We start from the raw sequence: 27,513 nt of genomic DNA on the forward strand, positions 1-27,513 counted from the left end.
CCTTGCCCGCCACTGTGAATGCTGCTCTTTTACAGCGTCTGCTCGGTAATTGTCATTCAAATCCACACCTGGCCACAAAGGTGGCCAGGTGTGGATTTGAATGACAACGGTGGCCAGGTGGCCCACGGTCAGGGCACTGACCAGGCACAGCCGAGATACCTGGGTTCAACTCCAGGCAGCCACCCTTCTCAACGGCCTCCGCCTTAGTCATCAATGTATGGAATGTATGTTGAACTTCCTTCGCACCGCACGGAGCCAACCGTGCTATTCGGAGCTGCAGAGGAAGGACAACAAGCTAAACATGCAAAAACAATGACGGCACATAACAACCGTTTTCAAAAACGTGTTTGGCAAAATTCCACCTCTTGACTGTTATGTGACAATCTCAAAGCAGAGTGTATTGGAAAGTGTAACCTTTTTTGTGTAAAGAATAAAAAAAATGCCAATTGAAGGATGTTTTCAAAAGTCCTGTGAACAATCCCTTGCTCTGCCTTTGTAGGAAACGTGGGCTTGGCATTTCTCTGTGAGATTTCTGAACAAATTAATTCTTCATCTCATGAGATGATGCTGAAAGTGGAATAAATTAAAACTCACCACTTGGGGACCTGCAAGAAAGTTAACTTTGTCAGGGTGTTCACTGTAAATAGGTTGAATGAATTGAGCCTTGAATGCATCGGCACATAAGTGTACAATTGTATTTGTACACGCCTCCGAATCTGATGCAATATACAAATGTTGCATCCACGTGATACATGTGTACGGTATTCACTGTACAGTACAGTGTGTCATACATGTGAACAGTTTTCACCATGCAGGGTACTCTACAGTACAGTGTTCTATGCAGTACACCACACAGTACACAGTACTGCATAGGTAGTCTGTAAACTGTGCTGTACAGTACACTATAAAAAAACGAATGAGGATTGGCTATCTGGCAGCGTGTGTGCAGCTCTGCTCGTAATAAGCGGGGGATCGTTCTAAGCACGGTTCGTGATAACGAGTTCATACTGTTTATAAGAAACTAATCTCACGTGCGTATTTTCTCCAATCCTGTTTCCTCATCACATGGGGGGTTTCCTCACTACTTCATGAGATTTCCGTATGTATTCCTATTCTCACAATGTGATGTCGAAAGTAAAAATCGGAAAAAATTACGCGATGCGAAAAACAAACAAAATTAATTATTTAGCAAAAAAAGAAATTCTATCGCGCACCTCACTTTGTTCCCTACACCATCCATCCGCTTGTCCCGTCCGCCGCCGTCGTCGTTTTCCCGCCGCGGCGCTCTCGGTGTCGACTTGCACGAGGACAGGGGGGCCGTACCGCACCGTCAGCGACTCCAGCGGGCTGCAGAGCACGCTGGCGCCGGGCGTGGACACGTTGGACCGCGTGTTCGAGATGGCCGTGGACCGATTTGCCATCCACGACTGCCTGGGCACGCGCGTGCTGCTGAGCGAGGAGGAGGAGATGCAGCCCAACGGAAAGCTCTTCAAGAAGGTAGTGGCTTGCAGAGGAGAGGTTCGGCAGGGCGGCTCACCGGTCAGAGCGCCGAGTCGGGGCTCGCAGAGAGGTAGAGAGCGGTCTCAGAGGTCGGAGCGTTGAGCTGGCGCTCACAGAGGTGGTAACCGGGTGGCTGAGAGATCAGAGCACTGAGACAATGCCACTGAGATCCGAGGTTCGAATTCAGGCAGCTGCCCATGTTATGGCGCCGTGGTGGTGAGATGATAACTACCTCGCATAGTATAGAGGAGGTCGTGGGGTCGATCCCGGCCCTGATGCCTGCTTTATATTTGGAGTTTGCGTGTTCTTCCTTTCGTTTTTCCCTACACATTTCGAATCATACATTTAGAGTATTTGGCTGCTATAAATGTCCACATGATAAACCACTTCGTTAAACTATCATTTGTGGCCAGGTCTCTTCTGAAAAAGAGCTGTATAACTCAGTGGGACCTTGCCTGGTAAAGTAAAAAAAAACATATCCACAAAGTCAATTTGTTCTACGCGTTTGGTATCGGTCTTTACTCACCCTGCAACACCAGCATGCGTCACTGGGCGGCAGTGTGAGCCAGGATGCTTTAAGCTCATGAGCACTGCAATTTTTGGTTTAAACTAGGCTATAGTACTAAGTGCGGACCACGCGGGAGACCAGACTAAACACGGTGAACAAGTATTGGCATATGTACTTACTCATAATATTGGTTTTTGGGTCAGATCGCGTTATTTATAAATGTAAAAAATGTGTCACGTTTTTCAAAGGACAAAATTATTCACTTCTTTAGCCCACTGGTGTGCTGAAGAGAGAATCAACAGCATTTTAAAAATTTGAGTACGACGTTTCGCTGATAATTACAATCAGCTTCATCAGATGCTATATTGGACAGACGGGACCCGGAGAAAAATTCCACGCAACCACAGTTAGAGACATGCAAATTCCGAATATAGAACAGGCGTCAGGGTCGGGATCGAACCCCCATCCTGTTTATCAGGCGAGGTAGTTAACATCTCACCACTGTGCACAGGTGCAAGCCAAAGGAGCTTAGCCACCTTTGTCTATGATAAGAAACTACCCGATGGCACGTCCACTCTGGAAACGGGGCTACGGAACCGGGTTGCGGTGTGCAGGTGCTGTGTGGATTGTTACATCACAGGACCGTGAGAGAGGGGGGGGGTCATCCAGCTCGATTTATATTCCCGTCGTCTGGGAGCTGTTGGTTGCACCCTCTGCCCTTGGCCCGCAGGCCATCTTCGGCAACTACGAGTGGATGTCGTTTGAGGGCGTGGACAAGCGGGCCATGAAGCTGGGCAGCGGCCTCGCCGCCTTGGGACAGCAACCCCGCGCCAACATCGCCATCTTCTGCGAGACCCGCGCCGAGTGGGTGGTGAGCGCCATCGCCTGCTTCAAGTACAACTTCCCCGGTGAGAATTGGCGCTCGCGCACGGCCGCGCGAGCGACGGCACGTGCTGTTCGTGCGCGCACATGGATGCGCGCACATCTTCACGTGCGCTCGCATACGTGAACACGCACGGGTGCGCTCGCGTGACGCGCACGAGTACGCGCGTTACGTACACCCACCCACCTGCATCCGTGCACGCACAACAATGCACGCTCAAATGTGCGTCCACGTACGCGTACGTATCCGCAGCAATTACATGATACAAAGGCAACGATTCCCCTCATAGCCTTTTACAGATTATGTTAGTGAGCACCTATGAAGGCCAACACGGCACACAAGGGGGTGGGTGGCCAACACCACGCCCGGCCGCCTTTGTCTTCCCAGTGGCGATGTTTACACACTGCACCAGGTACTCATTTGAGGCCGAGTCAACATAGTGGAGGCCCAAGACCGGTTCAGAAAATCGTCACGGGTGTTGGCCGTAAGCGGGAATCGAACTAGTGTCGCCGGGTTCGTAGTGCAGCGTGCTAACCGCTACACTACACGACGCACGCATTTACACGCACTCATATCCACCTTCACATGCACGTGCATGCAAGTGACAGCACCGCCCAGCTGTGTAAAGATTAATCGAAACAGAATGTTCAAAACAGCTCAATCAGTACCCTCCTGAACAAATTTAGATTTTTGGGCACCAATCCAGAGGGAAGAGGCAGGCGGTCTGAAGGCCGGGCATAAATCCCAGAACAAGTCAGGAAATGTCAAGCACGCACGTGTATTCTGTAACGCTTTTGAGCACGCGTTTGTCTTGGCAAGTGTTTAATTATCAGCATGGAAGCCGACGATGGGTAGCTTTCAGGGCAGAGTGTGTTTGCATTTCAAACTATTACATGCAAATACTTTTGTATTTCTTCGTGGACTTCCATCGGTAAAAAAACTGTTATTTTTCAAGTAACCGCCTTCGATTTTAATAATTAAAGTAAAAGTGATGCCACGTACGGTCAAAATGACGGCATGTGACGGCACTTTTGGCGGGAAGAACACTTAATGCGACATCACATTTTCATTTCTGCACAGAATAAATAAATACATAAATACAGTAATGCCTTGCCAACGCGAGGGTTCGGTTCCTGAAAACCCTTCCCGTTGGTAAACTTAAAACCTGATGGGGAAAATAGAGTTAATGGACCAAGGTCGTGAGTGAACATATGAATCTCATAAACATTGTTTATGTTCACTAAAATTAACCACAACGCACTACATAAATGGAACGTCAGTGACGTTTAAGAACATGTTTAATTAAGAAAAGTACAGTAAATTAATCTGCATTAACTTTTGATGATGATGAGGCACTTAAATCACCAACGCTTCTGCTCGTACGCTGAGGGGCCATACTTGAAATTTACGTAAAATTAGAAAAAAATGACAAACATGAAAAATGTATATCAATCTAGTCTGATATGTTTAAGCACAAAAAGGTAATACAAGAATCACAAATGTTAAATATACAATTATGTTGTGAGACGAGCGTGAATATGAGCGATGGCAGAGGTAGCAATGTGGAGAAGAGAGAGGGGTGGGCAGCGACAGCCAGCGGTGTCTCCTTGCGTCTCTTCTTGCGAGTCTGCAACACAACATGGCGCATGCCACGCAGCAGCGCAAATTCTGATTTCACAACTCGGCGTGACGACTCTTCATTCGCGTATCACTCAAACCGAGATGCTCACGGTTGGTCAACAGGTAAACGGAAGTACTTGGGTTAGAGACCTACATCCACGTGTATTCAAATCTCGAGGTTGGTTACTTTGCGGTTGGCGAAGTAGACCATCCACAATGCCCATCTCTAGACCTGATTATTCGGCATTACCATGACATCGGGAGCCCACTCCTGGTACATTGTTAACTCTAACCCAAATACCAAGGAACAATGTGGTTCCAGTATCAGGTAGTACAGCAAGTAGCTTCCTCACAGACTCAGTCGGGATGAGCACCACCCACTTTAGACTTTTTTATTATTATTTTTAGCTTCAATATCACTCTGTATGTGACTCTTTTTTGAAAGACGTGGGGGAGGTTTGTCAGAAAGGAAGTCATTGCTTTAGTGTGATTGCTGTCCCCACTGATGACCTGCTCTTAAAGGAAGTAGGATGCCGGTTGGTATGGGAGGTGGAGGGGAGAGGGTTGCCGGGCTGTAGGAAGTAGTTTTAGTGGAGAGGTGGGGGACGAGTAGGGGAGGGGGTGGGGGTTAGTTGGGGAGGGGGGCGGCAGGAAGTGGTCTCAAACACAGCTGGCTGTGAGAGCCAGCGAGCGGTGCGTCACAAGCAGGGACGCGAACGCACGCACAGATGCATTCCCACGCACTGCTCGTTTACAGTGCTGGCACGCACGCACCCAGCGCCCGTGCGCACGTGTTTACACATCGAAGAGAATAGTTACAACAGCTGCTGCTGCTTCTTCTGCTGCAGTATCCGTTTATTCATCCAGGAAAGCCTCGCTGAAACTAAGCAAACTTTTCAGGAAAGTCTGGCATGGGGTCGTTGTCACTAATTCTATTGATATTTTCTTCCACGTTTCAGTTGTGTTCATTTGTGGAGCGCCTCAGACCAAATCACTAGGAATGCTCCCGATCTTGTCAATTCTTCGGAAGCTAAGCAGGGGTGAGCCTGGGTTGAGACTGGGTGGGTGACCACCATGTATAACAGGTTTTGTCGGCTGAGGGGATTTGTCTTGTGGGCATCAGATAGCGGTGCAGAACAATCCAATGTTGTAATGTACTTCTAAGCTCCCGTGTCTATGCTTTCAACCAACCCGCACAGACCATCTTAGTGGAGTTGTGGTCAAAAAAATCCCAGTGCCTGTGCGTGTGGAGGCCCTCGTCCTGCGGTAGATTGTCAAAAGGTTTATCCGTGTACTCATCAGAGGCATATATTTTGAATGCTTTCCCGCTGCACAAACGTTGCAATCAAGCACCGCCTTCAAACAACAGCTCAAGACTCACCTTTCCTTGCTCACCAATTCCGGCTCGCCTGTTCCCTCTTTTGTCTACAGGCTCTCCTGTTCAGGCTTTCCTGTTCTGGCTCTCCTGTTCAGGCTCTCCTGTTCAGACTCTCCTGTTCAGGCTCTCCTGTTCAGGCTCTCCTGTTCAGGCTCTCCTGTTCAGGCTCTTCTGTTCCGGCTCTCCTATTCAGGCTCTCCTGTTCTGGCTTACCCATCTGGCTCTTCTGTTGACTTGCATCCCACTGGGATTTTTGCACACAGTGTTGGTGTACGGTGCTTTTTCTGCAATATTTTGCTGTCTTTTCTTGGATTTTCTGTTTGCACATATTCACTTTAATATGTTTTCTTGTTCATGTTTTTTGTTTGTTGCGGTTGCACCCGATTCAAGAGCCGAATGGCTCACAGGGCTATACCTAATAAATGAACTTGAAAATAAATGAACTTGAACTGTTCAGGCCAGCAATTCGAGGGACTGAACTCTGGCTCCGTGCCTCCCGAGACCGCGTTCGAACAATGCATCTGATTCTTGAGATATGTGCGCATTAGAAATTGCGTTCATGATTATAGTAATTATCTGCTCATAAAGTTTCATCACCCCTATCTGTATTTTGTCTTTCCCATGATCCTTAAAGACTCGGGATGCTGTCATGCTTGTCTGTGGTTCCTGGCGATTGCCCCAGAATCTGAAGTCCAGTATAAATATTAAGATGTTTTCTGCCAGTTTGAGTGTTTATACGTGAGATGTTGCATGTGCACACATGGATAATGTGTCTCTCGCACTTCCGATTAGCATGCTTGGCCACGTACGGTGCAAAGAAAGTCCAAAATACATACATACATACATGTCGTTGTTGTCATACCTGTGAGGGCTGACCATTGTTGTTGTTTGTTGTTGCCGTTGTTACACAGTGGTGACGCTCTACGCAACGCTGGGCGAGGATGCAATTGCTTACGGCCTCAACGAGTCCGGGGTCACGCACGTCATCACCAGCGCCGACCTGCTCGAAAAGAAACTGCAGGTATTGCCCGTCACCTGGAATACCTTCCCAGTGTCAAGTTGGTTTTGTTTAGTTGGGTGATAACTCCACAGAGACCAGGGCAGTCTCTCATCTGAACTAAAACGAAGCTATCCTTATTGTACCAGCTAAGGCCCCACTGAGCTATATAGCACTTTTTCAGAAGTGACCTGTCCACAGATGATAGCTTATTGTCTGTAAATGTATATGTAGAGCAGAGAAATACGCGGTGCCCACAGTTAAGCGGGTGCAACGGAGGCCAAACAGCTGCTATGCTGTGTCCGGAGGTTGGCGCCTAGGAGACGGGAGATGGGGGGTGATGACAAGAGATTAATGGGACAACTGGCGCCGGCCTGGCGGCAGCTTACGTGGAAACACGTGAGGGCTCGGGATGAGCAGGGGGATATAAACGGTCCGTGTGTGAGCGAGGGGAGTTGTTGTCGCCGGCAACCAAGAGTGAAGACATCTCGCTGCTGCCGCTCCAGCCGTCAACGGGACCTCAACCCTCACGCCGTCGCCGGGCGGGTGTTGGCTGAACCCCCCGCCTGGGACAGACGGGTGAGCGGGTCTGAGGGAGCGTAGGTGAGGGCAGTGGTGGAGACGCTGTGTGCGGAGACGCTGTGTGCGGAGACGCTGAGAGCAGAGCTGCTCTGTGCAGGATAAGTGAGGTGCAGAATAGATAAGTTAAGTAGATGTGACCGTACTGTTAGTTATAGGAGTGCCTAGAACTGGCACGAGAACAGGTGAATAAAGTGTAAGCAGGTGACTTGTAACAACGTGACGGTGTGAGTAATTTTTGAAGACACTACCAATAGAAGCCAAATACTCTAAACGCATATTCTTTGGGTCTTTCGGTGAAGTCACGTAGATAGGTTCAAAGAAAATACCAAAAAACTACGACGTTTCGATCGCAACACAAGCGTCCGTCATCAGGAAGATTGGGTTGTTTACCTTTAGAAGCTATAACCCCCTCTTCCTGATGACGACCGCTTGTTTCGCGATCAAAACGTCATAGTTTTTTTGTTATTTTCTTTCAACCTATCTACGTGACTTTACCGAAAGACCCAAAGAATATGAATTCCTGCAGTTACGAAAGCTTTAAGTCAAGATTTTACTCTAAACGCATGTTTCTAAATGTGGAGGGAAAAACCAGAGGACCTGGATAAAAATCCACACGACCACGGGGAGCACGTGAAAACTCCAGATATACAGCAGCAGGCGTCAGGCTCGGGATCGAACCCACGTCCTCCTGCACACCAGGCGGAGTAGTTAACATCTCATAGCCACCGCGGCACCCACGCAATTGGGATTACAAGTAGAAATATCAAACCTTACTACAAACACTGGCAGGACCCTCCAGACAAAGAGCGGGGCTTTCCTGGGCAAACAAGCAATATAAGAATTACAAATAATAATAAACCAGCGGAGTGCTTTATTTGCGCGCTGACCGTCACTGACCTCCCCAACTCCGTGGCCGCGTCGCAGGCGATCCTCATGCAGGTGCCGCGCCTGCGCTACGTGGTGCTGGTGGACGGCACGTCGAGCGGCATTGCCGGGGTCAAACTGCCCCGCGGCATCGAGGTGATGGGCATGAGCGACGTGGAGGAGCTCGGCGATAAACCCCAGCACCGTACGTCACACACGCAAGGACGCACCACGTGCACACGTGCACGCACTCGCGCTCAACAGCATGAGCACAAAGACACTCGTGCGCACGCAATTGGTAATGGGTTTTTGGGTCGGATCATCATGTGAGTAAAAGCACAATTGATGTGTGGTTACACCCTCTTCCACCTGACACAGTGAGATAAATAGCACTGTCGTGTGATGAACAAACGTGCCAATTTGTTATTGCTTCAGCTCATCGGTGTTTTGGAGAGCAATCCACAACATTTGACATTTCGGAACAACCAGCATCATCAGGCAATTTACAGAATTGTCAAAATGTACTCCAGCCTTCGGCCTTAAATAGATGGCACGTTTCTTCCGTGAAAACTTCATTTATTTGGCTGTGTGGGGTGGAGGACGGTGTATGACACACATTGGCATTTTACCCACGTGGCAATGAGAACCCCAAAACCACTGATTTCATAATATCAGTCGCGAAGGCCTACGTGTTAAATTACAGATATACATGTGTATACGCTCGCACCGACTGCTAAACCACACGTACATGTACACACAAGACAAAGACCCCCTCCCCCCGTGCGGGTGGTGAGTGGTGGCACGGCAGTTGACGTACTGCGCTACAAACCCCGCAGCCCGAGTTTAATTCCCGCTCGCGGCCAACACCGACGACGGATTTCTGAACCGGTGAGACCGATCTCGCGCGATGAGTAAACGTCTGCATTGGGGGAGACGAAGGCTTGCCGGGCATGGTGCCGGTCACACCACCCCCTTCGTGCTGCGCGCCGACCTCCGTAGGCGTTCGCCTGCAATATCAGTCGCCCCAAGCAGCCTTGTCGTGTGGGTTACGCAGGGAGGCGGGGTGACTGTGTTGCGTTGGGTGTGCGAGCGCAGGGCAGCGCGCGCGCGATCGTCCCGGCCCGCGCGACCTGGCCGTGGTGATGTACACGAGCGGCTCCACCGGCATCCCCAAGGGCGTGCGCATTGCCCACTCCAACCTGGTGGCGGCCATCACCGGCATGTACCTGCGCATCAACGACATCTGGTGAGGCCGGCGCGCCCCGCGGCAGGGGGATTGCGCCTCCCCCCCCCCCCCGCTGTGTGCCAGTGACGCTACGATGTGTCACATGAGTAACCGGTGTCCACGGAGCTGTAGCACTGCATGCGAACTGTTGCCACGCACGCACGCTCGAAGGTACGCATGCCTGCAGGATCTCAATCGCCACCCGTTGCATCTATGGGACCTTTTAGTCTTGTTCTCCACTCTAACACTGGTGAGACAAGGCCATAGAGGTGTAGGCCATTTGGTTTCAAAGTCGATGCAAACATTATCGGGGGATGTTTGTTTGCATTTTTTTCCACGGGTATGTGTGGCAAATGAAGACTTGGTGCCTTGCAAATGTTATATATTTGTTATTGCCATCAAGGGCAAAGCCTCTTCTTACCACCGGTGGTGGTCTGCATGGCGGGTTGTTGAGCGGCTCTGCTGCCCTGTGCCGTGTCGCCTCGCAGTGGAGATGACACGTATATCGGGTACCTGCCCTTGGCGCACGTGCTGGAGCTGGGCGCCGAGATGGTCTGCCTCTCCCGGGGCTGCCGCATCGGCTACTCGTCGGCGCAGACGCTCACAGACCAGGTAGGAGAACGGCACCAGGTATGGCCGCCACTGCTGCCTTTGGCACCATCGCGATCGCCGTCTCTGTGTGAGCTTCAACACCGCCGTCGTCGTCCTTGTAGTAATCATCGTCCTAACCCAAAGCCTGATCATCAGAGGTGTGGACTCGAGTCATGCGACTTGGACTCGAGTCAGACTCGAGTCATGATTTTGATGACTTCAGACTCGACTTGGACTTGCCTCATCTTTGACTCGACTTGACTCGGGACTCGAGAGCAAAGACTTGAGACTTACTTGTGACTTGCACAACAATGACTTTGTCCCACCTCAGAGGTGTGGACTCAAGTCATGCGACTTGGACTCGAGTCAGACTCGAGTCATGATTTTGATGACTTCAGACTCGACTTGGACTTGCCTCATCTTTGACTCGACTTGACTCGGGACTCGAGAGCAAAGACTTGAGACTTACTTGTGACTTGCATAACAATGACTTTGTCCCACCTCTGCTGATCATCACCTTTATGTTACAGTGTTAAGAATGATCAATATTATTGATTTCGATAATGTTGAAGTTTTGTGCAAAACTAGCTACTACTGGCCAAGACTAATTAGAGAATCTATCGAAATTGAAAGAAATCAAAATAATTTTAAACGTTCGGAGAGCTACCGTCTTAGTGCTGCGTGGAAGCGAATCATCAAATAATACATTCTTTAAATGCATGCCTACAAAGGGCAGCGTACTTCAATAGGGATTACTGTTGGTAGGGCTATTTTAATAAACACAATAGACAGGAAGGACAAGTTCAAAGGGCTCGCATAATGTACATGCATAATGTACGTTGACTCAGTAATCCCCCCCCCCATCATTGTGCAAGAGCGCAGAAGGGTGGTCACCACATCTACACCTCTATAGAAGGAACGAAACAGACTTCTCCACAAATCTGGCTGTCACCTGATGAAGCTAGTTGTAATTACTGGCGAAGCGTCGTACTCAGTTTGTAAATGTTGTGGCTTGGCTCTCCAACACACAACCGGTGTGCTGTACTAGTACACTACATTATACACTACTATACACAATACACTACACGACTATACACTACACTATACACTACACTATACACTACACTATACACTACACTATACACTAGTGCTGTACTCGTGACGAATTGGCACGTTCTGTTTACGTGACAACCCTTACTAGTTGGCTGTGTGGCGGGTTTTAAGGACACATTTATATATTTACGCGATCTAACCCAAAAACCACTTATGGATGATATTGTCTCTGTTTGTATAATAATCAACATAATTCATCAATCTCCTGTCCAGACTTGACAATCATTGTGGTTTCCTTTACGTGTTTCCAGGTTTATCGTCCTTATTGTCTTTATTTTCACCTTCATCATCATTGTCAATCGACTTAAGTATTACTCATATCGTTATCATCGTGAGCTTTATTTTATCTCCGCTCTCGTCAACAAGCAGTAAATATGCATGACTGCCATCATAGTCATCATATTCACTTTCGTTTTCATTGTTGGCATCAATTTGCATCTTGACAGTCATCACCACCATCTTGAGGGTCATCAGCACCACTTACCACCACCATCATCATCATCTCCATCGTTATCTTTAGTTTTTATAGTCATCACCATTGTCTTTACCGTCATCTTTGTTATGGCCTTCATAATCGTCTGACAAGATTGGCCGCATTCAAAGTGGTTCTGTGGTAGGAATGGAGGGACTAAGTTACCCTCTCAACCCTTTCCCGTTCTGAGACATTTGTAAGTTGCAGGGTGGGTGTCCCGTTTGCCGCCGAATCTTCGAACGCACAAGTGGTTGGCATTCATTTTTATTTAGAGAGGCATAGCACCATTGGTTTTAAAGACATTGTACTCACCGCAGGGAAGAGTAGCGACACGACCACCGCACTCTATGATAGCTGGCGCCAAAAACTGTGCCACACCCCCTCTCGTAATGGCCTTGTGGGAGCCTTGGTACCGATAAAGTTATTTTATTTTACCGTACGTGTATGTCATCGGAACGGAATTGGAGGAAAAGCCTATGACGTACACGTACGTCATCGGAATGGGAACGGTTGAATGAGATTTCACTCATTTGGGATTATACATCAATAGATCAATGTTTATTTGTTACACGGAAAGTCCCATTCAACCGGTTACCCAGCGAGATTGCAAGGGTGTTCCCATGGTACATGGGCACAACAACAATGACATCAAAGTGATCTTTACCGAGAATCCGTCAACAACGGAACAGACTGCGTCAGAGGTGAACACCGCGCTCTCAGAACACACAGCAGGACCCGACTGCAAAAAACGAACTTCACTAGACCCTCCTGGAAGAGATTCATGAGACTGACTCGAGGCTTGCCGTGGTAAACGAATGTAATAAAATAAAAGACTGTCGACCGGGCATCTGTGAAACTACTGGACATCTGTGAAAAAGAGCTGTATCGTTCATCAGCTTCCTCCAGTATGAATACAAATTCTGATTCTGAAATAAAATATTCTGATAGCTCTTTTTCAGGAGCAACCTGTCCACAAATGATAGATCAACGAAGTGGCTTATCACGTGGAAATGTTAAACCCGCACCCGCCAGCTGTGAGCTGAATGCCGTCACCACACAGTGTGGTGACAGCAACACTCTCCAGCGGTGTGTGACTGTGGTTATCCAGAACAGCCCGTACAACATATAACGATGGAATGGCCGATCCACAAATACAGAGATACACTCCTCGCTACTTCTGACGCGGTTGTGTGGCTTGACCACCTGAATGTTAAATTGTCGTTGTTGCTCTGCATCCACATCAGCCGTCGGAAAGAAAGACCACGTGGTGCACGCGGTGAGGCCGTGCTATCGCCTGCCTCCTGCCGTGGGACACTGTGTGACGTTGCTTCCTCACTCGTTGATCCCCGCTTCCCGACGGCTGTCTTCTCTCCGCCACCCCGCAGTCGACTCGCATCAAGAAGGGCAGCCAGGGGGACGTGACCATTCTGAGGCCGACACTCATGGCTGCCGTTCCCGTGAGTATTCTGCGACGGCGAGTCTGCTGTGTGTGGATCTTTGTGCACCTCCGATTGGCACGGTTGGCTTCGTACGATGCGAAAGAAGTTCAACATACATATGTAGCGAGTCCAACCGAGTCGCAGACGTTGTTCTTGAGAGGCAACACATTTATAACACAACACGTCTATACAAAGGGGTAACTGCCCCTTCACCAGATACAGCCTAGAGTGGTGACCACCCAGCTAACTACACTACCATACAGGAGTTATGGATACGACGGACTGGACCCCCCCTCGGGTCCCGGGCCACTTCAGACAGAGAGCGTGGAGCTTCCAGGTTGCAGAACGAAGCGACCCCGGTCCCTCTCAGGGACCCACCTTACATCTTCCCGCGTCGGGGCCGGCTCCGCCCAGGCCCCGCCCACCTTCGCGAGCGTTCTAAGCTCCCTCCCGACCCCTCTCGAGAGCTCCCCCCGGACACGTGATCACCCCCTAGCCCCCCCCCACCTGGGGGCCTCTCTATGGACACTCCGGATCACGTGTGTACGGGGTCAACCAGAGTGTCATGGCCCGGGGCAACCCTGTCCCTGGGCTGACACTCTCCCGCTCCCCCTGTGGGAGCCCGCACGCCACGCGCGGTGCCCGTGCTATCCCAGCGCTCACCAAGCCCCGCTAGGGCTGGTACTACACCCGCCTACGGGGTGTACCCGATGACGGTGCATCGCACGCCGTGCTCTACTAGAGCCGGCCTCACTCGGCAACACACACGATGCTTAACACGTGGGCTTTCGCGACCAATATTATGGACACACGATGTTGTCCGCCACGTAAGTACATCGCACGCCACGGCGATGTATAGTACACCCACTGTCGCCATAGAACGGCCCATTTATTTCGTTACACATGTGTGGGTGGCGCAGTGGTTACATTGGTGCCCTACGGCAAGAAGGGTCTGTGGTCTATTCCCCACTCACGCACCTTTCTGTGTGGGGTTTGTACGTTCTCCCCCCTGTTCTGGGTTCTCTGGTTTCCTCTCATAGCGAAAAAACATAGAATGTAACTGATATTGGCCAAATATCTAAATGCTAAAAAATAACCTTCAAATTACTCATTTGGGATGACATGTAGCAGCATCACCCCCCTACTGCGAAAAATTGTCAGGACCCTCATGAAAAAAAAGAGTCTTGAAATTCAGAGAGGCCTTTCTGGCTAAACAAGCTTCGTGATAATAGTAATGTGAACCCTCGGCCACATTCTCCCAACACTGGCCACGCCCGTCTATGTCCGCTCCTCCCCTGATGCCGCCACTTGCGGCTAGAACGGTCGGCTGCGTACGCTGCAAAAGACGTTCAACATAAATGCGCACATTGGTGCGCCCCTCGCCCTGGTCTCTGCAGGAGATCATGGAGCGCATCTACAAAGGCGTCATGGGCAAGGTGCAGTGCATGAGCCTCCTGCAGAGGATCGTCTTCAAGCTGGCCTACAACTACAAGCTGGAGCAGCTGGAGCGAGGCTTCGACACGCCGCTCTGCAACCGGTGACGCCTCGATTGTTGAGCAAACTGGCAACCAGTGACTTCAGTTGTTTCGCGATTTGGCAACCGATAAAACACTTCAGTTAAGCAAACTGACAACTGCTGACACTTCAGTTTATTAGCGAAGTTTCAACTTTTGACTCTTCAAGTTTTGAGTGAATTTGAATCTCGTGACACAAAAAAGCCATTGTATGTAAATTTCGTTTTTCATTTAGTTTTTCCAAATTCCAGCTCTGAGATGTATCTATAATACATTTCATTTCCATGTGACTCCTATCAGGGCATATAAAAGGTGTGTCCCTCGTGTGGATAAAATAATTGTACTCGAATCAATTCAGAAGTAGTTCCGAAAAGTAATCTTTTAGTCGGGCTGTTCTCTCACAGAGTGATGCACTGATAACTGTAGGGTGGTCCGAATGGAAATGTCTTCGTCTCAAGGCTCGATAACTGAAAAATGCAAAAGGGATAACGAAAAGATTTACGTTGCATTTTTAACGATAATCATTTCGATGTAAAATGCTCCACAGAATATTAGCTCGCACTCAATGAGAGAGAATGACTCGGAGGCACGAGAAAGCACAGCCGATGAGGAAAGCAGTCACACGATGAGCTGGCACCAACAATTGCCCAAGCTCTGGGGTCCTCTACATATTAAGGTGTAATTGGCCAATTGATGAGTGTTTTCATGCAGTCACTGGCGATCCGGCTGAGACCATCCAGCTCATTAAACACGAGAGGCTGGTTTTGCATAAGCACCTGAACAAAACTGGCCTCTTATCTATGCTGGCTCGGCGATTGACATGGCCAATCAGCAAAATAATTTAAACTTTTTTAAAAATATACTTAATTTGACGTAAGGGGCAACATTTTTTTTAACATCGTGGGCAAACAGGAGAGAGAACGTTTGAGGAACGCGCGACTGTGTGGATTTCCCCTGCGGTGCACAGTCTCGTGTTCAACAAGCTTCGTGCGCTGCTGGGCGGCAACGTGAGGCTGCTGTTGTCGGGCGCGGCGCCGCTGTCCCCGCGCACGCAGCGCTTCATGAACGTGTGCTTCTGCTGCCCTGTGGGGCAGGGCTACGGGCTCACGGAGACCTGCGCTGCCGGCACTATCGCCGAGCGTGAGTATCCCAGAACACCAGCAGCAACTCTAGTCATGAGACTGACCCATGGGTAACACAGCAGCAGATGTTTCAGTGTTCATGGGTCCTGCCCACAGCAGTAACAACAGCATTGAGTCTGAAAAAATAAGAACAGGTTTTACCCTCTCTGGCAATAGAACAGGTGTTGAGATTCATCTTGTTGGTTCTTTCGGTAAAGTCACGTAGAAGGGAAATAATAAAATAATAAAAATTAAACATAATAAAATACAATTCTCACGACGTTTTGGCCACAACGCAAGCAGCCGTCTTTCCGACAGACCTGTTCTTCACCTGAGGACGGCTGCTTGCGTTGTGGCCAAAACGTCGTGAGAATTGTATTTTATTATGTTTAATTTTTATTATTTTATTATTTACCTTCTACGTGACTTTACCGAAAGAACCAATAAGATGAATCCCTGCTGTCACGAAAGCTTTAAATCGAAATTTAGGTGTTGAGATGTTCAAACACCAAACCTTTTGCAAAGAATCATTGAGTCTGAGAAGTAAAACTGCAGCAGCAACTTGGTTAGTGAGTCTTACTCATGACAACAGCAATATTAATGAGGTTGAACAAATGGTGAGAGATGTTAACATCATCCATAATTCATAATCAACGTGTTAAATCATCCATAATACAGGTTTTTTTTGGGGGGTCAGATCGCGTTAATATAAATGTGTCGTTAAACCCGCTACCACCCGACACAGCCAATTCGTAAGGTTTTGCACGTAAACAAGGCATGCCACTCATTCAGCACACCGGTGTGTTGGAGAGTAAACCCACACATTTACAATTGTAAACATCAGTCTACTGGACATTTGTGAAAACGAGCTTCATAGCTCATCGGATTTTTCCGGGTCTAAATGAAGATTCTGATTCGGAGCCAGGAGCCCCACGCTGCATTGCACACCGTACTGGAATTAAGAGGCGCTTGCTCGCTGCACTAGCATCGATAGCCTTTGTGTGTGTGTGCGCGTGCACGGTATTGTGGCGCTACAAACCCAACAACCCGAGTTCGAGTGCCACTCAGCCAAATACCAGTGACTATTTTCAGAACCGGTCCTGGGCATCTCCTAGTTCGACTCGGCCTCAAATTAATAGCTGGTGTGGTGTGTAAACATCGCCACGAGGGGGACAATGGTGGCTGGGCGTGGTGCTGGGTACTCACTCCTGTGCCCGCCTTCATAGGTGTTCACTAACAGGACTTGTCCTGACAGTCTATACGGGGGGAATCTTTGTCTAACTTGTATCCTCTTTGCCCGCCAGTGCAAGACTACAGCACGGGCCACGTGGGAGCTCCACTATCCTGCTGTGAGATCCAGCTGCGCAACTGGGAGGAGGGTGAGTTGTTGTGCTCTTGCGCGCGTGCGCGCATAACACACCTGCGCACCTGGCCAGGCATGGAGGCACACGCCTGTCGTCCAGTGACTTACAAACAGGGTTGGTTGTTCATGCGCAGATGGAGTTGCCTTCATGTGTGTGAAGCACCCATGCCTGTGAGGGCCGTGAGTACAGCAAGTGAGTTTGAGACAGACTGGAAGCAACCGAGTTTTCTCACCACTCGTGTCTGTGGATTTTCTGCAGGTATTATGAAACATCCCTTTGCTAAATAATTGTTGACTTACGATAAATAAATAAACTAACCATGCCTGTTTTATTGCCCAGTTAAAATACATTTAGTGTTGATGAGTGGCTTTTATCGACCAACATCTTCCATCGGCATTGGTGAAGCAGGACCAATCCTGAGTCTCAATGGTAACGTGTAGGCCCATTAAAGAGATGCCACGAGCTGGCGTTGTTTTACCGCAATCCCTCGTTTAACACGGTAGATGCTTTCCTGAAAAGTGCCGCGTTCAGCAAAAATTCAGTTTCCCCATCATAAATAACGGAGCGATAAAATTTGGCAAGGTACGATGTCCGCACACGCGGTAAGATGGGGGGACAAATAATTGAGATGAGGTACACCACCGCGTACTGTATCATTCCACGCGGCGTATACCCAGAATTCCTACGCCGCTCAGCCGCACAGCTCAAGAAAGTAGTTTGTCGTTGACCGCTCAGAAACCGCGTTGTGAAAACGGGCATGTTCCGCTTTGGGCGAAAAGTATTTTCTCATAGAAGCACGTTTTTGCGAAAACGCATTGTGTGAACGGCCGTTTAAGCAAGGACTTACCAAAGGCCTTTCAGCCCAGATATCTTTCAGCAAAGTCCAGCAAATTTGTACTAAAATCTAAATTTGCAGTTTTAGTTGTTAAGTCTAGGATCCTACACAAAAACTTCATTAATATTACATTTGAATACGATATATATGTATGTATCTTGTTTATTGTGTGTTTGTGGGTGGCTGGATTGGAATGTATGTGTGTGGGTGGAGCGTGAGTGTAGTGGGTAGCTCAGCGTAAATTTTTAACCGGTCCTGGGCCTCCCCTAGGTCGACTCAGCCTTCATTGAGTACCTGGTACATTGTATAAATAGCAGCACTGGAGACACAGGCGGCCAGGCGTGGTGCTAACCACACCACTCCCCTCGTTTGTCATTGGTGCTCGCTAACACCACTTGCTCCAACTGTCTATGTAAGCTACATGGGGGATCTTTAGCTTTGGGTATATGTGAGGGGTGCAGCGATTTGCACACCACTTCATCCTCGTCAGCTGAGTTTGATCCCCGGTCTTGGAGAATTGGATCTGAACCTGTGTCTGGGCCTCTCCTAGGTTAACGCGGACTTAAATATAAGTGCGCTTGGGAAATATCAGCAATGGGAATACATTGGGAATACAAAGGTCGTGATGCTGGCTGCAAAACCTTATCTTGCACCATGCCGGCTCTAAGAGGTGCTCGCTAATAGTGCTTGTCCCAGCGGTCTATGGGGCTGAACTGGGGGGGCTGTGTGTGTGTGTGCTCGCGTCGCATGGGCTCTTTGCCCACTTGTTTGAGTGAAGTTCAAGGCCGTATGTTCCTCCCAACTCTAAACATCCCCCCATGGAGGCCTCCCCCCTACCCCCGCCACCCTCAGCCCAGCACATGGCCTCTGTTTATATCCTCAAAGGAAAAATAAAGCGCTAAACATCCTCTGCTCACTTTCATAGCAAAGCGCAACTCAGAAACAAACATTTTAAGATATATTTATGTTTTATTTGTCTTTCGTATTCTCGGCCCCAACAACCCCCCACCCAACCGTATTCCACCCACCCACTTTGAATGCCTCATCGCACTTCTGTGTCCACTCTGCCACCTCTCCCGTCTCTCTGTGTGCCCTGAAGAAGGATGCCCATTATATACTTGTCAAGACCACAGAGGGTTATTCTATTAAGATTTTGTATTTTTTGTGCTTGTGCACCACTGGCAATGCAACGGCATCACTAAATACTCTCTATGCATGCCATAGACGTGTGGCCTCTTCATATGTTGGTTCCCGGCACACTCCGACTTGGTACAAATTAACTCCTTCCTGTGCCGGGCTCTCAGAAACTTCACATTTCATGACGTTTTACTGCTCCCCGCCATCCACGCAATGGATATTCCGTTATTGCTGCAGGCCTGCTGCCAGCAGAGATGCTGGTGTCCCCAGCGCTTTGACGTTTACTGTTTAGTTTCACGACACGTCTCGGACCGTGTTCGCGAACACAAGGCAGATTTTAAACACGGCAGAACCAATACCTCTGCCCTAGCTGGTCATTGTTATAACGCAGTGGGCTCGCACGATATTGTTTTTTCCGAGACCAAGGTACTCTGAAAACCTTCAGGCTACCATCAAAGATTTGTCCATGAAGCCATCCAGATATATAAACACGGAGACAATTTCAACCGAGAAGATGGCTAAAAGCTGAGCAATCATTAGAAGGACATTATTAACCAAGCAAAGTCTCCGACTCTGAGTTCCATTGCCCTGTTAGGTACCTCTGCATTAACGGGCTGGGGTCTTACTAATATGGCCACCTCTGCTCCCTTAGCCTCGATGTATCGATGGTTCTGTCTGTGTGATGGGCTGTGTGTCTTCCTGGCGTGACCACCGTTGCGGTGGTTTTCTTGCGTGGACGCGCTTGCCTCTCATAGCGCAGTTGGCAGCGCCACAGCTTGTGTTACACATAGACATTACATTAACTTGCTAATCCCCCTAATCTCCCTGCCTAATCGATCCCATCAACATAGTGCTAATCTCCCATTAACACTGCTGTTGTGCGCATATGTGGGGATGATACTCTTATGCGGTGACAGAAGCTCATTCATGCTAATCTCTCTCTCCCTAATCTCTCTCCATAATCTCCCCCATCAACACAACTGAGGTGCGTGCGTCCGGGGATGGAATTCCTTTCCAGCTCAGACCCCGCTTGCGTGCCCTTAGCCACATATATAACCTCTTGTTGTAACAGCTCTCTCGCTGGTTCAGCAGTTCCACTGCTGGATTATTTTTTTCCGCCTGAGGACGAACGCTTGTGTTGCGATCGAAACGTCGTGATATATTATTTTTTATTTTATTTTTCTACCGAAAGAACCAAAGAGTATGTTTTGTTTATCTCTCTCCCATTCGATTGTCAGTCATGAGCCAGTGGTGGATATTCTACATTCTCATGAAGGACGCAAGGCCCATTATTCCCATAAGGTGCCCACATGTATGGGGAGAGAGACCCTGAACTCGGCTGTCCAGCATGTCAGAAGCCTACTTGCTTTGCTAACTTCTATACATTCCATTTCACTGTTCTGCAATTATCTGTCTCATGCAATTGATGGCTCCATCTCTGTGTGATCCACCAATCATGTGGTGTTCGGCATGGGGTCCCGACGTTTCACTGCAATTGATGAGAGCTTCTCTTGGAACCTAATGAAATTAAATTTGGCATTTAGACGGTAACATGTTGGACCCATAATACAAGAGGCCTTTTTTTGACCAGTGTTCCATATCAGCATTTGGTTAAGCAAGGAAGACTCTGCCCCAGTTTTGATTTTACAGGTTTACACAAAATGAAGCGGGTTCATTCCAGAAAGTGAGCAAAGCCAAAGCGAGGCGAACGTGTCTCGGGCTTGGAGCGAAACGTCGGACATTGTGCCGAACGAAGCGCAACCCAGGAACACATCGGAAGAGCTGAGGGAAAGGCCTCCCTGGTGGAGAGGGACGGCAAAAACACCGACTGAGTTGCAGTTGGAGATGGAACATTGCATTGTAGTTGGAGATTGAACATTGCCTTGTAGTTGGAGATTGAACATTACATTGTAGTTGGAGATGGAACATTGCATTGTAGTTGGAGATTGAACATTGCATTGTAGTTGGAGATTGAACATTACATTGTAGTTGGAGATTGAAGGTTACATTGTAGTTGGAGATGGAACATTGCGCTGTGTGAATGCCGTTCCGCCCCTCTCCTACCAGGCGGCTACACAGTGAACGACTCCCCGAACCCGCGGGGGGAGGTTCTCATCGGGGGGCCCAACGTGACGATGGGCTACCTGAACAACGAGGAGCTGACGCGCGAGGGCTTCCACACGGACGCGAGGGCGCAGCGCTGGTTCTGCACGGGAGACATCGGCGAGATCCTGCCCAGCGGCTGCCTCCGACTCATAGGTGACGTGCAGCTACGCACCACGTGCGACTATTCGTGTGTGTGCACGTGTGTGTGCACGTGTGTGTGCACGTGTGTGCACGTGTGTGTGCGCGTGTAGGTTAGTGCGTTGCACTCTGTACCCGGCGACCTGAGTTCAATTCCCGCTTATGGCAAACACCAGTGAAAGTTATCTGAACTGGTCCTGGGTCGACTCGGCCTCAAAGGAGCACCTGGTTCAGTGTAATACGCAGCAGCAGGAGGCTTTCGCGACCAATATCATCCATAAAAGTGTTGTTACAACCTGCCACCACCCGACACAGCCAACTAGTAAGGGTTGTCACGTAAACAGAACGTGCCAATTCGTCACTAGTACAGCACACCGGTGTGTGTTGGAGAGCCAAGCCACAACATTTACAATCTGAGTACGACGTTTCACCAGTAATTACAACCAGCTTCATCAGGCGACAGCCAGATTTGTGGAGAAGTCTGTTTCGTTCCTTCTATACAGCTGTAGATGTGGTGACCACCCTTCTGCGCTCTTGCGCCAAGTGGGGGGGTGGATTACTGAGTCAACGTACATGATGCATGTGCGTTATGCGAGCCCTCTTCAACACACCGGTGTGCTGTACTAGTGACGAATTGGCACGTTCTGTTTTACGTGACAACCCTTACTAGTTGGCTGTGTCGGGTGGTGGCAGGTTGTAACAACACTTTTATATATTTACGCGATCTAACCCAAAAAATCTCTTATGGATGGGTCAGTGTGTAAACATCACGGCTGGGGAGACAAAGGCGGCCGGGCGTGGTGCTGGCCACCCACCCCGTTGCCGGCCTTCAATGGTGCTCGTTAACAGCACTTGTCCCAACAGCCTCTTGAGGCTGTAAGGAGAAGCTTTGTCTTTGTTTGTGCGGGCGAAGGTTCTCCCCATTTGAACAGAGTTGACCTCACCCCAGTATGTGTTTATTACCCTCTCCGTTAACCTCAATATTTTTCCATGGTTGCCGGTCAGCTGAAACGTCAAGTTCGGAATCATCGCTTGCCATTGTGACTCTACAATAAGAGTTGACGACTTGTGATGGTGGGGGGGGTGTCTGCTGTGTACACTCGCGTAGACCGTAAGAAGGACCTGGTGAAGCTGCAGGCCGGGGAGTACGTGTCTCTGGGCAAGGTGGAGTCCGCTCTTAAGAACTGCCCCATCATTGACAACATCTGTGCCTACGCCAGCAGGTGAGGGCCAGGCTGCAGGGACACAATTTGGGGCGGCAGGGTGTTGGCAGCGGTCACACTTTATGCCTTTACAGGAAGAAGTCCTGAGTTTGTTTCCACCTCGGACATATTTCTGCGTGAAGTTTGTGCATTCTCTTCCTGTTGTGCTGTGTGAGGTTTTGTGTTCTCTCCCTGTTCTTCTCTGTGAAGTTTGTGTTCTCTCCCTGTGTTGCACTTCTCTCCTCCACTCCCCCGGGCACTCGCTCAGCGATCAGACCTACGTCATCTGCTTCGTCGTTCCCAACCTGAAGATGCTGACAGAGCTGGCCGGCCGGCTCGGCATCACCGGCTCCTGGGAGGAGATCTGCAACCACCCGGCCATGGAGCATGAAATGCTCAAGGAGATCAGCGCCGCTGCCACCAACGGTACGCGGCCCTCGCACTCCTTCGTCCCCCCCTCCCCCCAGTGCAGTTATTCATCTCAAACTCAGGATGCTCGTTAGGAGGAATCTTACGTCCCGTGGAATTGAAGAAGTCGATTTTTTTTATTTTAATTTCCTTTTGATATGAAGAGTTTTGCTGATTGGTAGTGTTTCTGAACAGTGTGTCACCATCGATGTAGCCGAACGGGGATCGATGGCTTCCGCCCTCTTGCCCTTGGAGTGGATCGTTAGGGCCAGGTCGCACAAATGTTGGGTTACCATCGTGAACGCGTGACGCCACCTCGCTGCTGGCATTTCCCTGCGGAAACGATCTTACGAGTCGTTTGCCAGTCACGTTGTCCGTATGGCTCCTCAAATTCTGTAAAAAAATAAAGCTGGACACCTAATGTGTCATGTGCATTTCAATTAAAACTAAACTATTAACTATAATCTTGATTCTTTCAGTAAAGTCACGTATAAGGGAAACAATTAAATAATATGAATATTAAATAATAAAATGATCACGACGTTTCGACTGCAACACAAGCAATCATCATCAGGTGTGAAATCCACAGCATTGAGTGCCCGGAATCTTTCAGAAGATATTCGATGCTGTCAAAGGTTATTTCAGCCACCAATTCCTGCTAAAAAAAAACCATAACGTTTAACCGGAGGTTTCACATAGTTGGGAATATTCGAGCTCCGAATTAAAATGTCTGAATGATCGACAGACTTGAGACGCTTTCCCCTAGCGTAGATCAAAGTGCCTATTAAAATTAACTTGAGAAGTAGTTCTGTGACATTGTCCCAGGGTTGTTCCCTCGTACACAAGGGGTTGCACTTCTCGCCATGCGAGTTCTAATTGAGGATTTATCTGTCCCACTAAGTGATGCGGGGACAGCACAGTGAACACTACGGGAATCAGAAAACACAGCTTGGCCGAGAGCATGCTGAACAAAAAAAGTATTTCATTTTCATCCCAAGCAATCTGCAGCCCTTAAAAAAAACTTTTTGACATTTGTGATCGTTTAGCGAGGAGCGGTGCACCGCGTTAGCACAGGAGGCGCACTCTCAACGGTCTCGTTCCCCCCCCCCCCCCCCCCGCTTCTGTTAAAACGCTCCATGTGGAAAGTTTACAATGTCTCTAGAAATAGTCGGGGCTGCTCGGCCTGGCGGGTCTCTTTCCCAGGAGGCAGCAACCAGACGTCACGAGAGCTGCCGTTCCTCAGCCCCATACAGGCAAACAAAGCGTGCTTGCGCAGATGACCAGCGGGTAGTAGCAGTAACTACCATAAATTGCCAAAGGCAGTCCAGATTCAAGGAAGACACGGTCCAAATAACAGTTAGCCCGGGTATATATACACACACACCATGGAGATGTATCGTACGCTATCTGACACAGGTCTGAAGATTTGTTTGTGAGAAAATAATATTCTAAAGTTACGGTCAGATGCACTCTTCCGACACGTGTGGCGTCACTCCTGTGCTTTGTTGCGGTGACGTCACTGCGTCAACAAAGCTTCTCCGGTGCGTAGCTACGAGACGAGAGCTATCCGCGTGCGTCGCGTCTTCTATTGGTGAGCGCGTGGGCAAGGCTGGCGCTTGGTTGTCCACTTGCTCGCCGGTTGTGTTAACCAATACTTGCCCCCCTTGTGTTGCCAGTGCCCCTGGAGGCCAAACAACAGGAATTGGACAATGGGAACAAGCGGCAGCGAGGGGAGAGGTTGGGGGGTGTAAAGGTGTTTTGGAAAGGGAAGGCTGCATTTGGCTCTCGCGCCACGCTTTCCGTTGAGCGGCAAGCGTGCGACCGTGCGAGGTGCCTTTTGAAGTCTGGGGGGTCCCGTGGTTTGAGGGGGGGCGTAGGTAACCGCCCCCCTCACACAAACTCCGGTCATTCTCGCAGCAGTGGCTTTTGGCTAGCCATCGAACAAATATCGTTACTGCATCGCGCGCTTTCAGTTGTGCTTCTGTGGCCATCTGGAATGCTCTTCCTTCCGATATTATGAAGCTACTGGAGCTATGCACTTATAAATCATCTGGATTGAAAACTAATTTCTTTAGAACTACTTTTCTGTTTAGTTTGTTGTCCTTCCCGCGCACCTCAGATTAGCACGGTTGGCTACGTACGGTTTGAAAGAAGTTCAACATACATACATACATAATGGAGAGTGGAGAGAATGATGCCAGGATTATGCTGTCCCCGGTAATAGGGGTTGGTTTAATTACAGATGTCAGCTTCTCATTGCTCAAACGAGCAATTAAGCATCGCCTGGTCAAGGCCTGTGATACCATCAGGAGGCTAGGGTTTTGGGTTGCTTTTTATGTTTTCAGGGTTCCAAACTGCATTCTGTGACGAGCTTTGCAAATCCTTAAAAGACCTGGACAGTTCCATGATTGGGCTCCGGTAGGCAAGGATGTGTTGGCTGGGTCATGTAACCACATGCCCAACAGCATTTGCGGGTTAAATGGGCATGGCACGGATTAGAGTCAAGATGGGCCGATTTGGTACACAGCAACTTTAAGTTGAGTGGACGTGCCAATGAGTGATGCCAATGGTGTCGAGATCGGCCTCTGTGGAGGAGGCCCTAATGGAACATCTACGCTGGTTAGGTTCAGCAGTTTTTCTTGCTGTGGTTGTCCCACCTGATGACGATTGCTTGTGTTGCGATCGAAACGTCGTGATCTATTATTTTTATACCTACGTGACTTTACCGAAAGAACCAAGGAGTATGGATTCCTGCAGTCACGAAAGCTTCAAATCAAGCATAAACATTCAAGCTGGCCTGCCTATGAGCCATCCCGGGTTTAACCAGGCTCGATTGTGTGAGGGGCTCACAAATCCTTGAACGATTTGGACACGGGCCCAAAGATGAGCTCCTGGCAGGCAAGGCTGCGTTGGCTGGGTCATGTAGCCCGCATACCCAACCATCGCATGCGCAAACAGCTTTTGTTTGACTGGATAGAGGGGGCTAAACAGGCACGGCATGGGCTAGAGAAGAGATGGACTGATGCGGTACAAGAGGATATGGAGCTGAATGGACTTGCCGATGACTGGTACCTGAGGTGTCGAGATATACCTCTTTGGAGGAGGCTCATGAAGGATGCTCCTGAGCAGTTGGAGGTGGTCGCCCTCCTGCAACAACGGAGAGTGGAGGAGCAATGCTCACAACAATGAGTGGAGTGCCGGGTGGCTAAAGCACAGCAAGTTGACACAGTCAGGAGTACAGGTGGTGCATCTGCCAGTCATTTCAATTGGTCAACCCATAACCTCGTTCCAGCGAGCATTCCACACTTCACGTGGTCTGAAAGCGCACCGAGTCTGGCACAAGCACCGTGGTGACATCACCACCACATAGTGTTGAATGGCGGCTGTTGTTCTGTGTGCTTATGAGTTTTCAGCTATGTGTCTGTGTGTGCGTGCATGTGGCTCACACTCTATGCTGTTAATGAAAGGCACTGACTTGGATTCAGCTCTCCAGCCACGTAATACACATTAGTGACAAGAGGGATCTGAACTTGCACTCGGTCACGGCTCGCATCAGGCCCAGCCTTCAGTGAATATCTGGTGTGTGGTATGCAAACATCAGCGCTGGGGATACAAAGGCAGCCGGGCGTGGCGATGGCCACACCGTTGCTCCGTGTGTCTTGCCGTTATTCAAGACTGTTTGCTCACACGCTCTTTCCTATGGCCCATAAAGATCAACGGAGGCTCTGCGTGTTTGTGTTTGAAAACACACTCGGCAGAAGAGAGGTGGTCGGGTTGATGTGGAGGGGGGGGGGGAAATTTCCCCGGAGAGCGATGTCACAACAATTATTTCCGGGAGGAAGCACGAGCGGTGGGGGTGGAGGCACCCGGAGGCCTTTAAATACTCGACGTGACGCAGAGAATGCCGCATTTCCTGTGCACCTGAAGTCCAGCGCCTGCCCCCCACCCCCACCCACCACATTTAGCCCCACCACTACCCCCACCGACACCCCACCGCCACTGCCATCATTTGTCCCCATCCCCACCACTACCTATCCACACGACCACCACCACCACCTGCCACCACCGCCACCCCCTGTTTCCACAGCCTCCCCACCGCTACCACCACCAACTCTGCCCTTCCCCACCGCTAACCACCACTCGCCATCTTCACCACCAACGCTGTCCATCCCAATCTCCACCGCCACCACTCCCCAGTCTCACTGCCACCACCACCCCCTATCCCCACTGCCATCTCCACTGCCACCATCGCTATCACCCTCTATCTCCATTGCCATCCCCATCCCCACGGTCACCACCACCAACTCTCCCCGTCCCCACTGCCACAATCACCACACATCCCCCCCCACCACCACCACCACCACTCCTCACCACCACGACCACCTCTGCCCATCGCCACCACCCACTCCCCACCGCTACCACCATCCATTCCTCACCGCTACCACCGTCACCACCGCCCATTCCCGCCGTGCGACACCGACCGCCTCCCATGAGGCATGGAGAGGCATCACGTGCC

General features: G+C 49.6%; 1 protein-coding gene across 3 annotated transcripts in view; it reads left to right on the forward strand.

Annotated features, from left to right (window-relative positions):
• The window catches only part of LOC144948968 (long-chain-fatty-acid--CoA ligase 4-like), a 71,397-nt gene that overhangs the window by 29,467 nt on the left and 14,417 nt on the right, over positions 1–27,513 (forward strand). For all 3 annotated transcript variants that reach the window (XM_078878751.1, XM_078878750.1, XM_078878752.1), the window contains 13 exons: positions 1,313–1,497; positions 2,739–2,916; positions 6,801–6,910; positions 8,393–8,537; positions 9,428–9,578; positions 10,046–10,169; positions 13,119–13,190; positions 14,570–14,709; positions 15,654–15,826; positions 17,112–17,186; positions 21,211–21,402; positions 22,496–22,610; positions 22,858–23,015. In XM_078878751.1, coding sequence (XP_078734877.1) covers positions 1,313–1,497; positions 2,739–2,916; positions 6,801–6,910; positions 8,393–8,537; positions 9,428–9,578; positions 10,046–10,169; positions 13,119–13,190; positions 14,570–14,709; positions 15,654–15,826; positions 17,112–17,186; positions 21,211–21,402; positions 22,496–22,610; positions 22,858–23,015 — 1,818 coding nt within the window. The remainder of the gene's footprint in view (positions 1–1,312; positions 1,498–2,738; positions 2,917–6,800; positions 6,911–8,392; positions 8,538–9,427; positions 9,579–10,045; positions 10,170–13,118; positions 13,191–14,569; positions 14,710–15,653; positions 15,827–17,111; positions 17,187–21,210; positions 21,403–22,495; positions 22,611–22,857; positions 23,016–27,513) is intronic.

Source organism: Lampetra fluviatilis, chromosome 51 (genome assembly GCF_964198595.1).
Source record: "Lampetra fluviatilis chromosome 51, kcLamFluv1.1, whole genome shotgun sequence".
Classification (NCBI taxonomy): domain Eukaryota; kingdom Metazoa; phylum Chordata; class Hyperoartia; order Petromyzontiformes; family Petromyzontidae; genus Lampetra; species Lampetra fluviatilis.